The following is a 15,213-nucleotide window of genomic DNA, read 5'->3' on the forward strand; positions in this document are numbered from 1 at the left end:
AAATATCTAATTGTTGGGCACTCAGAGAACGAAGGATACTCCGTTCATTCTTGCATCGAAAGAGAAAAGGTCAGGGTTTTAAAACAAGGTCCAATATTTGTTCCAACGGAGTTAGCGATAATTATAAAGTGTGCAAAGAAGAATGAACCTCGTTATAAGTTAACAGAAATGGAAACAACGGACTGGAAAAGGGTATGTCAGAAGACTGGAAAAAAATTCTCAATAAACATGGACAAAAATAAATGTATTTGGAATTAAGTTAAGATGTTACTGATCACTAAAGATGAACCGTCAGTTATCAAATACAAAAGCACCTACACCAGCGGTCGGGGAACCGGGGTAAATTACCCCAAATGGGGTAAAAATTTATTTTTTGGGGTAATAAGGAAAATTTTCTAGTTTGCTATTTCATAAACGTGTTAGTATTTTTACAAACTTAATCACTTCAGGTGTGTGCCTGAGAAGTAAAAGACGCGCGTTCTCTTGATCTCTTATTTGTTTGCCAAAGTGGTGTAATACCAAAAAAACCGCATATTTTTTTAAATTAAGTAATATTGCCAATACAGACCCGCGATGTACAAGAAGGAAATAACGATGATTTTTTATTCTTAAGGTTTTCTGTAAAAAAATTTACATACTTTTAATTCTAAAGGTTTTCTGTTATTTTTTATCTATACATTTTCAGGATAAACGACGATTTGCCATGTATTTGAAAATTTTGCATGATTTACGAAAATTTAACAAAAAATTAGGTTTTTCTACAATTATTCAGGTTTTACCACGATTTAACACAAAAATAAGGTTTTTCTACAATTTTTCAGGATTAACGACGATATACCATGTACTTTATAATTTTGCATGTTTTACGACAGTTTAACACTTAAATAAGGTTTTTCCACAATTTTTCAGGGTAAACGACGATTCAACAAAATAGTAAGGATTTTCTACATTTTTTCAGGTTTAGCGACGATTTACCATGTATTCGATAATTTAACACTTTAATTAGGTTTTTCTACAAATTATAAGGTTTCACGACGATTTAACACTAAATTAAGGTTTTTCTACAAACTATCAGGTTTCACGACAATTTCACACTTAAATAGGTTGTTCCACACATTTTCAGGATAAACGACGATTTGCCATGTATTTGATAATTTTGCATGATTTAAGACAATTTAACAAAAAATTAGGTTTATCTAAAATTTTTCAGGTTTTACCACGATTTAACACAAAAATAAGGTTTTTCTACAATTTTTCAGGTTTTACGACGATTTAAAAAAAAAAATAGGTTTTTCTACAATTTTTCAGGTTAAGTAACGATTAACCATTTTTTTTGATAATTTTGCATGTTTTACGACGATTAAAAACTTAAATAAGGTTTTTCAACATTTTTTCATGATTGAGGTACAACAATTGAACACAAAAATAAGGTTTTACTACAATTTTTCAGGTTTTACGACGATTTTTCACAAGATCAGTTTTTTCTACAATTTTTCAGGTTTAATGAGTATTGACAATGTTTTAGTTAAATATTCATGATTTACGACGGTTAAACAGATAAATTAGGTTTTTCTACGATTTTTAAGGTTTTACCACGATTTAACACAAAATAAGGTTTTTCTACAATTTTTCAGGTTAAGCGACGATTTAACACTAAGGTTTTTCTACAATTTTTCAGGATGAACGACGATATACCATGTACTTTATAAATCTTGCATGTTCTACAACAATAAAACACTTAAATAAGGTTTTTCCACAATTTTTCAGGGTTTACGACGATTTTTAAAAAAAAATTAGGATTTTCTACAATTTTTCAGGTGATCGACGATTTTCCATGTATTTGATTATTTTGCATGTTTGACGACAATTCAAAACTTAAATAAGGATTTTCAACATTTTTTCATGATTTACAACAATTCAACACTAAATTAAGGTTTTTCTACAAACTATCAGGTTTCACGACAAATTCACACTTAAATAGGTTGTTCCACACATTTTCAGGATAAACGACGATTTGCCATTTTTTTGATAATTTTGCATGATTTACGACAATTTAACAAAAAATTAGGTTTTTCTAAAATTTTTCAGGTTTTACCACGATTTAACACAAAAATAAGGTTTTTCTACAATTTTTCAGGTTCTACGACGATTTAACACAAAAATAAGGTTATTCTACAATTTTTCAAGTTTTACGACAATTTTACCCAATAATAAGGTTATTCAACATTTTTTAATGATTTACGACAATTTAACAGATAAATTAGGTTTAACTACATTTTTCATAATTTACGACAGTTTAACACCAAAATTAAGTTTTTCTACAATTTTTCAGATTTTACGACGATTTAACACAAAAATAACATTTTTCTACAATTTTTCAAGTTTTACGACGATTTAACACAAAAATCAAGTTTTTCTACAATTTTTCATGTTTTACGACGATTTTACACAATAATAAGGTTTTTCTACAATTTTTCAGGTTTTACGAAGATTTACCATGTATTTGAAAAGTTTTACGTGTTTTACGACAATTTAACACAAAAATAACGTTTTTCCACAAATTTTCAGGATTAACGACGATTTACCATGTATTTGATAATTTTGCATTTTTTTCGATAATTTCAGACTTAAATTAGGTTTTTCTACAATTTTTCAGAATAAACGACGATATACCATGTATTTGATAAGTTTGCATGTTTTACGACAATTTCACACTTTAATAAGGTTTTTCTACAATTTTCAACTTTTACGACGATTTACGATGTTTTAGATAAATTTTCATGATTTACGACAATTCAACAGATAAATTAGGTTTTTCTACAGTTTTTCATGTTTATCTAAAACTTAACACTTAAATAAGGTTATTCTACCTTTTTCATGTTTTACGATAGTTGAACAATAAAATAAGGTTTTTCTACAATTTTTCAGGTTTTACGACGGTCAAACACAAAAATAAGGTTTTTCTACAATTTTTCAAGTTTCACGACGATTTAACACAATAATAAGGTTATTCAACATTTTTTAATGATTTACGACAATTTAACAGATAATTTAGGTTTTTCTACAATTTTTCAGGTTTTACGACGATTTAACACAAAAATAACGTTTTTCTACAATTTTTCAGGATTAACGACAATTTAACACAAAAATAAAGTTTTTCTACAATTTTTCATGTTTTACGACGATTTTACACAATAATAAGGTTTTTCTACAATTTTTCAGGTTTTACGAAGATTTACCATGTATTTGAAAATTTTGCATGTTTGACGTCAATTTAACACAAAAATTACGTTTTTCCACAAATCTTCAGGATTAACGACGATTTACCATGTATTTGATAATTTTGCATGTTTTTCGATAATTTCACACTAGAATTAGGTTTCTCTACAATTTTTCAGAATTAACGACGATTTACCATGTATTTGATAATTTTACATGTTTAAATACAATTTAAAACATAAATAAGGTTTTTCTACATTTTTTTATGATTTACAACAATTTAACACAAAAATAATGTTTTTATACAATTTTTCAAGTTTTACGACGATTTTACCCAATAATAAGGTTTTTCTGCAATTTTTCAGGTTTTGCCACGGTTTACCATGTATTTGATAATTTGGCATCTTTAACGACACTTTAACACTTAAACTAGGTTTTTCTTCAAATTATCAGGTTTTACGACGATTTAACAAAAAAATAAGGTTTTTCTACAATTTTTCAAGTTTCACGACGATTTTACACAATAATTAGGTTATTCAACATTTTTTAATGATTTACGACAATTTAACAGATATATTAGGTGTTTCTTTATTTTTTAAAGGATTTACAATAATTTAACACAAAAATAACGTCTTTCTAAAATTTTTCAGGTTTTACGACAATTTCACACAAAAATAACGTTTCTCTACAATTTTTCAGGTTTTTCGACGATTTAACACAAAAATAAGGTTATTCTACAATTTTTCAAGTTTTACGACGATTTTACCCAATAATAAGGTTTTTCTGCAATTTTTCAGGTTTTGCGACGGTTTACCATGTATTTGATAATTTGGCATCTTTAACGACACTATAACACTTAAACTAGGTTTTTCTTCAAATTATCAGGTTTTACGACGATTTAACAAAAAAATAAGGTTTTTCTACAATTTTTCAAGTTTCTCGACGATTTAACACAATAATAAGGTTATTCACCATTTTTTTATGATTGACGACAATTTAACAGATAAATTAGGTTTTACTACATTTTTCATAATTTACGACAGTTAAACACCAAAATTAAGTTTTTCTTCGATTTTTCAGGTTTCACGACGATTTAACACAAAAATAACATTTTTCTACAATTTTTCAGGTTTTACGACGATTTAACATAAAAATCAAGTTTTTCTAGAATTTTTCATGTTTTACGACGATTTTACACAGTAATAAGGTTTTTCTACAATTTTTCAGGTTTTACGAAGATTTACCATGTATTTGATAATTTTGCGTGTTTTACGAAAATTTAACACAAAAATAACGTTTTTCCACAAATTTTCAGGATAACGACGATTTGCCATGTATTTGATAATTTTGCATGGTTTGTGACAATTTAACACAAAAATAACGTTATTCTACAATTTTCCGGTTTTACAACGATTTAACACAAAAAAAAAGTTTTTCTACAATTTTTCAAGTTATACGACGATTTTACACAATAATAAGGTTATTCAACATTTTTTCATGATTTACGACGATTTTACAGACAAATAAGGTTTTTCTACAATTTTTCAGGATTAACGACGAGATACCATGAATTTGATAATTTTGCATGTTTAACGACAATTTAACACTTAAATAAGGTTTTTCTACAATTTTTCAGCTTTTACGACGATTTAACACAAAAATGAGGTTTTTCTACAATTTTTCAGGTTTTATGAAGATTTACCATGTATTTGATAATTTTGCATGTTTTACGACAATTTATAACTGAAATAAGGTTTTTCTACATTTTATCATGATTTACAACAATTAAACACAAAAATAAGATATTGCTACAATTTTTCGGGTTAAGCGACGATTTAACACAAAAATAAGGTTTTTCTACAATTTGTCAAGTTTTACGACGATTTTACCCAATAATAAGGTTTTCTGCAATTTTTCAGGTTTTGCGACGGTTTACCATGTATTTGATAATTTGGCATCTTTAACGACACTTTAACACTTAAACTAGGTTTTTCTACATTTTTTCATGATTTACAACAATTGAACACAAAAATAAAATTTTTCTACAATTTTTCAGGTTAAGCGACGATTTACCATGTATTTGATAATTTTGCATGTTTTACGACAAATTAAAACTTAAATAAGGTTTTACTACATTTTTTATGATTTACAACAATTTAACACAAATTAAGGTCTTTCAACAATATTTCAAGTTTTACGACGATTTTTCACAATTATAAGGTTATTCAACATTTTTTCATGATTTACGACGATTTTACAGACAAATAAGGTTTTTCTACAATTTTTCAGGATTAACGACGAGATACCATGAATTTGATAATTTTGCATGTTTAACGACAATTTAACACTTAAATAAGGTTTTTCTACAATTTTTCAGGTTTCACGACGATTTTACAGAAAAATAAAGTTTTTCTACAATTTTTAAGATTTGACGTCGATTTAACACAAAAGTAATGATTTTCTACAATTTTTCAGGTTTAGCGACGATTTACCATGTATTTGATAATATTGCATGTTTTACGACAATTTATAACTGAAATAAGGTTTTTCTAAATTTTTTCATGATTTACAACAATTTAACACAAAAATATGATTTTTCTACAATTTTTCAGGTTAAGCGACGATTTAACACAAAAATAAGGTATTTCTACAATTTTTCAAGTTTCACGACGATTTAACACAATAATAAGGTAATTCAACATTTTTTAATGATTTACGACAATTTAACAGATATATTAGGTGTTTCTACATTTTTTATGATTTACAACAATTTAACACAAAAATAACGTCGTTCTAAAAATTTTCAGGTTTTACGACGATTTCACACAAAAATTACGTTTTTCTTCAATTTTTCAGGTTTTACGACGATTTAACACAAAAATAAGGTTATTCTGCAATTTTTCAAGTTTTACGACGATTTAACCAATAATAAGGTTATTCAACATTTTTTAATGATTTACGACAATTTAACAGATAAATTAGGTTTTACTACATTTTTCATAATTTACGACAGTTTAACACCAAAATTAAGTTTTTCTACAATTTTTCAGATTTTACGACGGTTTAACACAAAAATAACATTTTTCTACAATTTTTAAGTTTTACGACGATTTAACACAAAAATCAAGTTTTTCTACAATTTTTCATGTTTTACGACGATTTTACACAATAATAAGGTTTTTCTACAATTTTTCAGGTTTTACGAAGATTTACCATGTATTTGATAAGTTTGCGTGTTTTACGACAGTTTAACACAAAAATAACGTTTTTCCACAAATTTTCAGGATTAACGACGATTTACCATGTATTTGATAATTTTGCATTTTTTTCGATAATTTCAGACTTAAATTAGGTTTTTCTACAATTTTTCAGAATTAACGACGATATACCATGTATTTGATAAGTTTGCATGTTTTACGACAATTTCACACTTTAATAAGGTTTTTCTACAATTTTCAACTTTTACGACGATTTACGATGTTTTAGATAAATTTTCATGATTTACGACAATTCAACAGATAAATTAGGTTTTTCTACAGTTTTTCATGTTTATCTAAAACTTAACACTTAAATAAGGTTATTCTACCTTTTTTCATGTTTTACGATAGTTGAACAATAAAATAAGGTTTTTCTACAATTTTTCAGGTTTCACGACGATTTAACACAATAATAAGGTTATTCAACATTTTTTAATGATTTACGACCATTTAACAGATAATTTAGGTTTTTCTACAATTTTTCAGGTTTTACGACGATTTAACACAAAAATAACGTTTTTCTACAATTTTTCAGGATTAACGACAATTTAACACAAAAATAAAGTTTTTCTACAATTTTTCATGTTTTACGACGATTTTACACAATAATAAGGTTTTTCTACAATTTTTCAGGTTTTACGAAGATTTACCATGTATTTGATAATTTTGCATGTTTTACGTCAATTTAACACAAAAATAACGTTTTTCCACAAATCTTCAGGATTAACGACGATTTACCATGTATTTGATAATTTTGCATGTTTTTCGATAATTTCACACTAAAATTAGGTTTCTCTACAATTTTTCAGGATTAACGACGAGATACCATGTATTTGATAATTTTGCATGTTTAACGACAATTTAACACTTAAATAAGGTTTTTCTACAATTTTTCAGGTTTCACGACGATTTTACAGAAAAATAAAGTTTTTCTACAATTTTTAAGATTTGACGTCGATTTAACACAAAAGTAATGATTTTCTACAATTTTTCAGGTTTAGCGACGATTTACCATGTATTTGATAATATTGCATGTTTTACGACAATTTATAACTGAAATAAGGTTTTTCTAAATTTTTTCATGATTTACAACAATTTAACACAAAAATATGATTTTTCTACAATTTTTCAGGTTAAGCGACGATTTAACACAAAAATAAGGTATTTCTACAATTTTTCAAGTTTCACGACGATTTAACACAATAATAAGGTAATTCAACATTTTTTAATGATTTACGACAATTTAACAGATATATTAGGTGTTTCTACATTTTTTATGATTTACAACAATTTAACACAAAAATAACGTCGTTCTAAAAATTTTCAGGTTTTACGACGATTTCACACAAAAATTACGTTTTTCTACAATTTTTCAGGTTTTACGACGATTTAACACAAAAATAAGGTTATTCTGCAATTTTTCAAGTTTTACGACGATTTAACCAATAATAAGGTTATTCAACATTTTTTAATGATTTACGACAATTTAACAGATAAATTAGGTTTTACTACATTTTTCATAATTTACGACAGTTTAACACCAAAATTAAGTTTTTCTACAATTTTTCAGATTTTACGACGGTTTAACACAAAAATAACATTTTTCTACAATTTTTCAAGTTTTACGACGATTTAACACAAAAATCAAGTTTTTCTACAATTTTTCATGTTTTACGACGATTTTACACAATAATAAGGTTTTTCTACAATTTTTCAGGTTTTACGAAGATTTACCATGTATTTGATAAGTTTGCGTGTTTTACGACAGTTTAACACAAAAATAACGTTTTTCCACAAATTTTCAGGATTAACGACGATTTACCATGTATTTGATAATTTTGCATTTTTTTCGATAATTTCAGACTTAAATTAGGTTTTTCTACAATTTTTCAGAATTAACGACGATTTACCATGTATTTGATAATTTTGCATGTTTAAATACAATTTAAAACATAAATAAGGTTTTTCTACATTTTTTTATGATTTACAAGAATTTAACACAAAAATAAGGTCTTTCTACAATTTTTCAAGTTTTACGACGATTTTATACAATAATAAGGTTATTCAACATTTTTTCATGATTTACGACGATTTAACAGATAAATTAGGTTTTTGTACATTTTTTCATGATTAACGACAATTCACCACAAAAATTAGGTTTTTCTACAATTTTTCAGGTTTTACGACGATTTTACAGAAAAATAAAGTTTTTCTACAATTTTTCAGATTTGACGTCGATTTAACACAAAAGTAAGGATTTTCTACAATTTTTCAGGTTTAGCGACGATTTACCATGTATTTGATAATTTTGCATGTTTTACGACAGTTATAACTGAAATAAGGTTTTTCTACATTTTTTTATGATTTACAACAATTTAACACAAAAATAAGATTTTTCTACAATTTTTCAGGTTAAGCGACGATTTACCATGAATTTGAAAATTTTGCATGTTTTACGACGATTTAAAACTTAAATAAGGTTTTTCTACATTTTTTCATGATTTACAACAATTTAACACAAAAATAAGGTCTTTCTACAATTTTTCAGGTTTCTCGACGATTTCACACAAAAATAAGGTTTTTCTGCAATTTTTCAAGTTTTACGACCATGTTACACAAAACTAGGGTTTTTCTATAATTTTTCAGGTTTTACGACGATTTCCCACAAAAGTAAGGTTTTTCTACAATTTTTCAAGTTTTACGACCATTTTACACAAAACTAGGGTTTTTCTACAATTTTTCAGGTTTTACGACGATTTCACACTTAAATAAGGTTTTTCTATAATTTTTCTGGTTTAGCGACGATTTACCAAGTTTTTCATAATTTTTCATGTTTTACGACTATTTTACATTTAAATAAGGTTTTTCTTCGAATTTTTTAGGTTTTAAGACGATTTAACACATAAATAAGATAATTCTACATTTTTTCAGGTTTAACGACAATTAAACACACATAATTAGGTTTTTTTACAATTTTTCATGTATAACGACACTTTAATAAGGTTATCCTACATTTTTTCAAGTTTTAAGACGATTTATCAATAAAATTAAGTTATTATACATTTTTTCAAGTTTAACGACAATAAAACACATAAATATGGTTTTGCTACAATTTTACCATGTATTTGATAATTCTATATGAAATACGACAATTTTAAAGTAAAATAAGGTTTTTCTACAATTTTTCAGGTTTGACGATAATTTAACACTTAAATACGGTTTTTCTACAATTTTTCAGGTTTTACGACGATTTAACATAATCATAAGGTTTTTCTACAATTTTTCAGGATTAACGACGAAATACCATGTATTTGTTAATTTTGCATATTTCACGACAATTTAACACTTTAATAAGGTTTTTCCACAATTTTTCAGGTTTTTCGACGATTTAACACAAAAATAAGGTTTTTCTACAATTTTTCACGCTAAGCGACCATTTACCGTGTTGTTGATATTTTTGCATGTGTTACGACAGTTTAAAACTTAAATATGGTTTTTCTACATTTTTTTATGATTTACAACAATTTAACATAAAAATAAGGTCTTTCTACAATTTTTCAGGTTTTACGACGATTTCACACAAAAATAACTTTTTTCTACAATTTTTCAGGTTTTTCGACGATTTTACCCAATAATAAGGTTTTTCTGCAATTTTTCAGGTTTTGCGACGATGTACCGTGTATTTGATAATTTGGCATGTTTTACGACAATTTAACACTTAAAATAGGTTTTTCTTCAAATTATCAGGTTTCACGACGATTTAACACTTAATTAAGGTTTTATACAAATTATAAAGTTTCGTGACAATATCATACTTTTATAGGTTTTTCCACAAATTTTCAGGATTAACGACGATTAACCATGTATTTTATAATTTCGCATGTTTTTTGATAATTTCACACTTTAATAAGGTTATTCTACAATTTTTCAGGATTAACGACGATATACCATGTATTTGATAATTTTCCATGTTTTACGACAATTTAACACTTCAATAAGGTTTTTCAACAATTTTTCAGGGTTTATGACGATTTAAAAAAAAAATAATGTTTTTATACAATTTTTCAGGTAAAGCGTCGATTTTCCATGTATTTGATAATCTTGCATGTTTTACGACAGTTCAAAACTTTAATAAGGTTTTTCTTTATTTTTTCATGATTTACAACAATTGATCTAAAAAATAAGGTTTTTCTACAATTTTCGATGTTTTAGATAAATTTTCATGATATACGACAATTCAACTTAGATAAATTAGGTTTTTCTACAGTTTTTCATGTTTTACCACAATTTTAGACTTTTTAGACGGTTTTTCTACAATTTTTGAGGTTTTATTACGTTTTTACACATTTTGCATGGTTTTTCAATAATTTTCAGTGTTTTACGACGATTTACGATGTTTTAGACAATTTTACATGTTTTTCCACAATCAAACACAAAAAAGGTTTTTCTATTATTTTTCAGGTTAAACAACGATTATTCAAAAAATTGTGGAAAAACCCTTATTTTTGTGTTAAATTCTGGTTAAAAAAGAAAATTATTCTAATGACAATATAACGAGGAAATCTGACGATTTTTACATATTTTGCCTTGTTTTTCAATAATTTTATGACGATTTAACACAATAATCTTGTTTTTCTATACGTTTTTATTTTTTATGACGATTTGATACATTTGCCATGTTTGTTAATAATTTTTAATGTTTTACGATGTTTTAGACAATTTTTCATGTTTTACCACAATTTAACACAAAAATACGGTGTTTCTACATTTTTTCAGGTTTTATGACGATTTTACACATTTTGCCTGGTTTTTCAATAATTTTCAGTATTTTACGATGATTTAACACATCACACTGGTTTTTCGACAATGTTTCAGGTTTAATGACGTCTTTACAAATTTTGCATGGTTTTTCAATATTTTCAGTGTTTTACGATGTTTTAGAAAAATTTTTATGTTTAACAAGAATTTAACACAAAAATGTGGTTTTTCTACAAATTTTAAGGTTTAACGACGTTTAAATATATAAATTCCGTTTTTCTAATATATTTGAGGTTTTATGACGTCTTTTCTCATTTTGCATGGTTTTTTCAATAATTTTCAGTATTTTACTACGATTTAATATATTTTTCTTGTTTTTCTGTAAGTTTTAGGTTTTATGACGATTTGAAATATTATTTCGTACGGTTTTTCAATTTTTTCATAAAATTTTTCATGTTTTGTGACAAATAAACACATGTTTAAGGTTTTTCAATACTTTTGATTGGTTCACGTTTACTTCGGATGAATGTCCAAATAAAGTTATATTGGTTGAATGTCTGAATAGACTCAGTTTCATTGCTTGAATATCCAAGTTGATAAAGTTCTATTGGTTGAATCGCGGAATGGACGTTATTCATTAGATCGTTGTTCAAACGGACAAAATTCCTTCGGTAGAATGTCCGAATGGACAAAATTCCTTCGGTAGAATGTCCGAATGGACAAATTTTCATTGAATGAATGTCCAAGTAAATCCTAATTAATTTAAGTTGGTAATCCATTGTTTTATTATAATTCAATATATTACCGACTTGTGTGTGTTCGTTTTGGTTGCTTTCGATGATTGAATCGTACAATCATAGTATGTTAAAAGTAAATATCTTTCAAATTCACCCGAAAGTGTTTTAAAAGTGAGTGTTTTCGCATTGAATTTGCAGTGTTTTATTTATATTTATGTGAAAATAGGGAAAGTATTTATTATTCATGAAGAAAAAGGGGCTCCATCAACAAATTTAAGTTATCATTTTTAATTTTTACGAATGACGACGAAACGTTTGCCATTTAGCTCTGGTCAGCTAAATTGTTGCCCCATTACTAATTAAACAAATCCTTGTTTAATTAGTAATGGGGCGGATCATCTTCGAAATTCGAAACACGTAAATCGGTCACCGGTTTTATTTTGGAACATTGTGAAATTATATTTATTTCTTAATACTTTAAAAAATATATGATTACCAAAAAAATAAATCTACCATTAAAATGAACAATCTTATATTTTTATAACAACTTTTAAAGTAAAGACAAAACCGTATTTGAATTTAAGCCAAGCTATCAAATTTTATTTAAATATTATGGATATGTACCCATTACACGCTTACCTGAAATATACTTCACACAAGCAGTTTCAATTTTGAATGTGACAATTAAATTCAAAACAAATTTGAGTTCATGGATCATGAATAATTTCACTCGGGAGTATTTCACATTTCACTCATGTACAACCGATTTTTTAGCCATTTATCATTTTCTAGACTTTTGCGTTCTAAATTTGTAATCGTCTGGGTAACATTATATTGATGTACACCTTAATGTTATTTGTTTTTATTATTTGAGTTAGCGCAACACGGCATAACACCCCAAAAAAAAATAACAAAAATACTTTTGGCCGTGAAAATCTTAAATCATATTTGGTGTACAACTGTTTTGTGAAGACTATGAAAGATACATTTATTTGCCATTTACCATTTTGTAATTTTGATATGTTAATTATGAAGTATAAAATGCATGAATATGCTTGAAGCGAACAGTGTATGCCAATACAGAGTTGTGTTACTTGTTTTTGGGGAAACGGCGTGACGAATAGTTTGTTAGTCAATAAATCAGAAAATTGCTACTAAGCACGAAATAATTTTTTATGGATGATCTGCAGTCTCTCGTGTCTAGGATGAACGAAGTATGCATGAAGAATGAGTTACTGATGAATGTAAGTAAGTCTAAAGTAATGGTGTTTGAAAGAGAGAGTACGCAAACAGTGTGCAATATAGCTGTGAATGAGGAATACTTGGAGCAGGTGGATGAGTTTGTGTATTTAGGAAGCATGTTTACGAGAGATGGGAAGGCTGACAGAGATATTGAAAGAAGAGTAATTGCAGGTAAATCCATAAATGGAGGACTGAACGCAGTTGGCGCTAAAAAAAATTGTCCAAAGAAGCGAAGTTAGCAGTCCACAATGGAGTGCTGGTACCTACCCAAATGTATGGAAGAGAAGCATGGAACTGGCAAAAAAGGATGAAAGTAGATTGAATGCTGTTCATAAAACTTCCTCGTGAAATGCTAGTAGACCATAGACATATTTACCCTAAACATATTTAGCCTGAAAATGTTTAGGCTAAATATGGTTAAATGATTTGTATTTACTCTAAAAAAAATATCGCCTTGTTTGCTTTTGGATTTGTTTGTGTGTGGTTCGATGAGATGGTTCTGAACGTAGAGAGCCGTCGGATAGAAACAAACAGTCCCTTGTTATTCATTTTTTGGCTCTGCCAGGCCCCGTGCTTGACATTTAGGTCGCATACCATTATTGTGGGAAACGGGATGCCTAGGAGTTCATCCAGGTCCGGAGTATTTAATTTTCTTTTAGGAGGGCCGTAAGCGGAGATGAATTTAATTGGACCATTGTTTAGGGTATTGATGACGATCGCGGTAGTTTCTATGTTTTTGGCTGAGGGACAATTCACAAAATAGTGATCTATGGAATATTTTAAGACAATCGCGGTGCCACCGCCTGGTATGGTGCGGTAAGTTATGTAATTCGGATATTTAAGATTTACACAGCGTTTTAGGCAGGACAAGGTTGAAGTCCATCATGAATTGAAGGATTTAATACTACCATCTGCATTCCAATATTCAGATTAGAGGTTTTCCGGTTTTCTGGATTGTCTCTGTATTGATTGATTCTGTTTCTGTATTCAGAATAATATCTTTTGGACAGAAAATATAATTTAGTAATATATATTAATATGTGATTAAATAGATTACACCAAATCTGGTTTCGAAATTATAGTACAAAATTAATCAGTGTTTATAGCCATTTGACAGCTAACATTTTGTAAATATTTCAAAGCCAAGTAAAATATTGAAATTTTTATTTGAAATAATTGACAGGCTTCTACAATGTCAATGTTTGACTTGAGAATTTTCATGGACAGTAGTGAATTGCGATCAAAACTTCTAAAACCTAGTGACATGTTCAAGGAGGAGAAAATTGCATTTCTATGACTTTCTTGTTTATGATGTTCGATGATAACTCAGCAAATTGAATATTCAACACACCTTTAAAAAGTGATATAGTCATCAAAAGCGATGAAAAAACCTATAAACATAAACTATGTTACCTATTACCTTTCATGACTTCATATCACGTTTTAAGGGAGTGTTGAATTGTGATTGTGTTGAGTTGTCCGGATATCTTTAATAATACACATTTTATATATGTATGTTGTGTGGTCCCAGGAACTAGCGGCCAGGACCAATGGGACCATCCACGCAATGAAGTGTGACATGTTCAAGGAGGAGGAAATTGTTGAGGTCTTCAGAGCCATCGAGAAGAAGTTTGGAGGAGTGGATATCCTTGTTAATAACGCCGGCACTAGCATCACCTCCAACATGGTCGGTGAGCCTTCTTATATTTGCAGCCTTAATGCGAACAAGGGTTGCAGGAGTGAGGGAGAGGATCAATAAATTCACAAAATATCTTCATCATGGAATCCCGTCAGAGTTCAGGTTCGACTATTGAACCAAATTGGAAAACGATGATCCCGCCAATAATCTTCATTCCAATGGATCAATAACAACAAGGAACAGATGAATCGATGATGTTTGCCTATTTACATTAATTTATATTTTTCTTATGCATAATACCATGCAATTTCTTTTTTTAATTCCAATTTATGTAAAAACTTATATGTATAATAATATATAT

General features: G+C 27.9%; 1 protein-coding gene across 1 annotated transcript in view; it reads left to right on the forward strand.

The window, feature by feature from the left end:
- The first annotated feature begins 264 nt into the window (after window positions 1-264).
- LOC149425002 (dehydrogenase/reductase SDR family member 11-like) overlaps window positions 265-15,213 on the forward strand; it is a 37,694-nt gene continuing 22,745 nt past the window's right edge. The window contains exons 1-2 of the mRNA XM_089646982.1: window positions 265-339; window positions 14,745-14,904. Of these exons, the coding sequence (XP_089503108.1) occupies window positions 265-339; window positions 14,745-14,904 (235 nt within the window). The remainder of the gene's footprint in view (window positions 340-14,744; window positions 14,905-15,213) is intronic.

Source organism: Hesperophylax consimilis, chromosome 3 (genome assembly GCF_061612785.1).
Source record: "Hesperophylax consimilis isolate HC1 chromosome 3, BYU_Hcon_1.0, whole genome shotgun sequence".
NCBI classification, from domain to species: domain Eukaryota; kingdom Metazoa; phylum Arthropoda; class Insecta; order Trichoptera; family Limnephilidae; genus Hesperophylax; species Hesperophylax consimilis.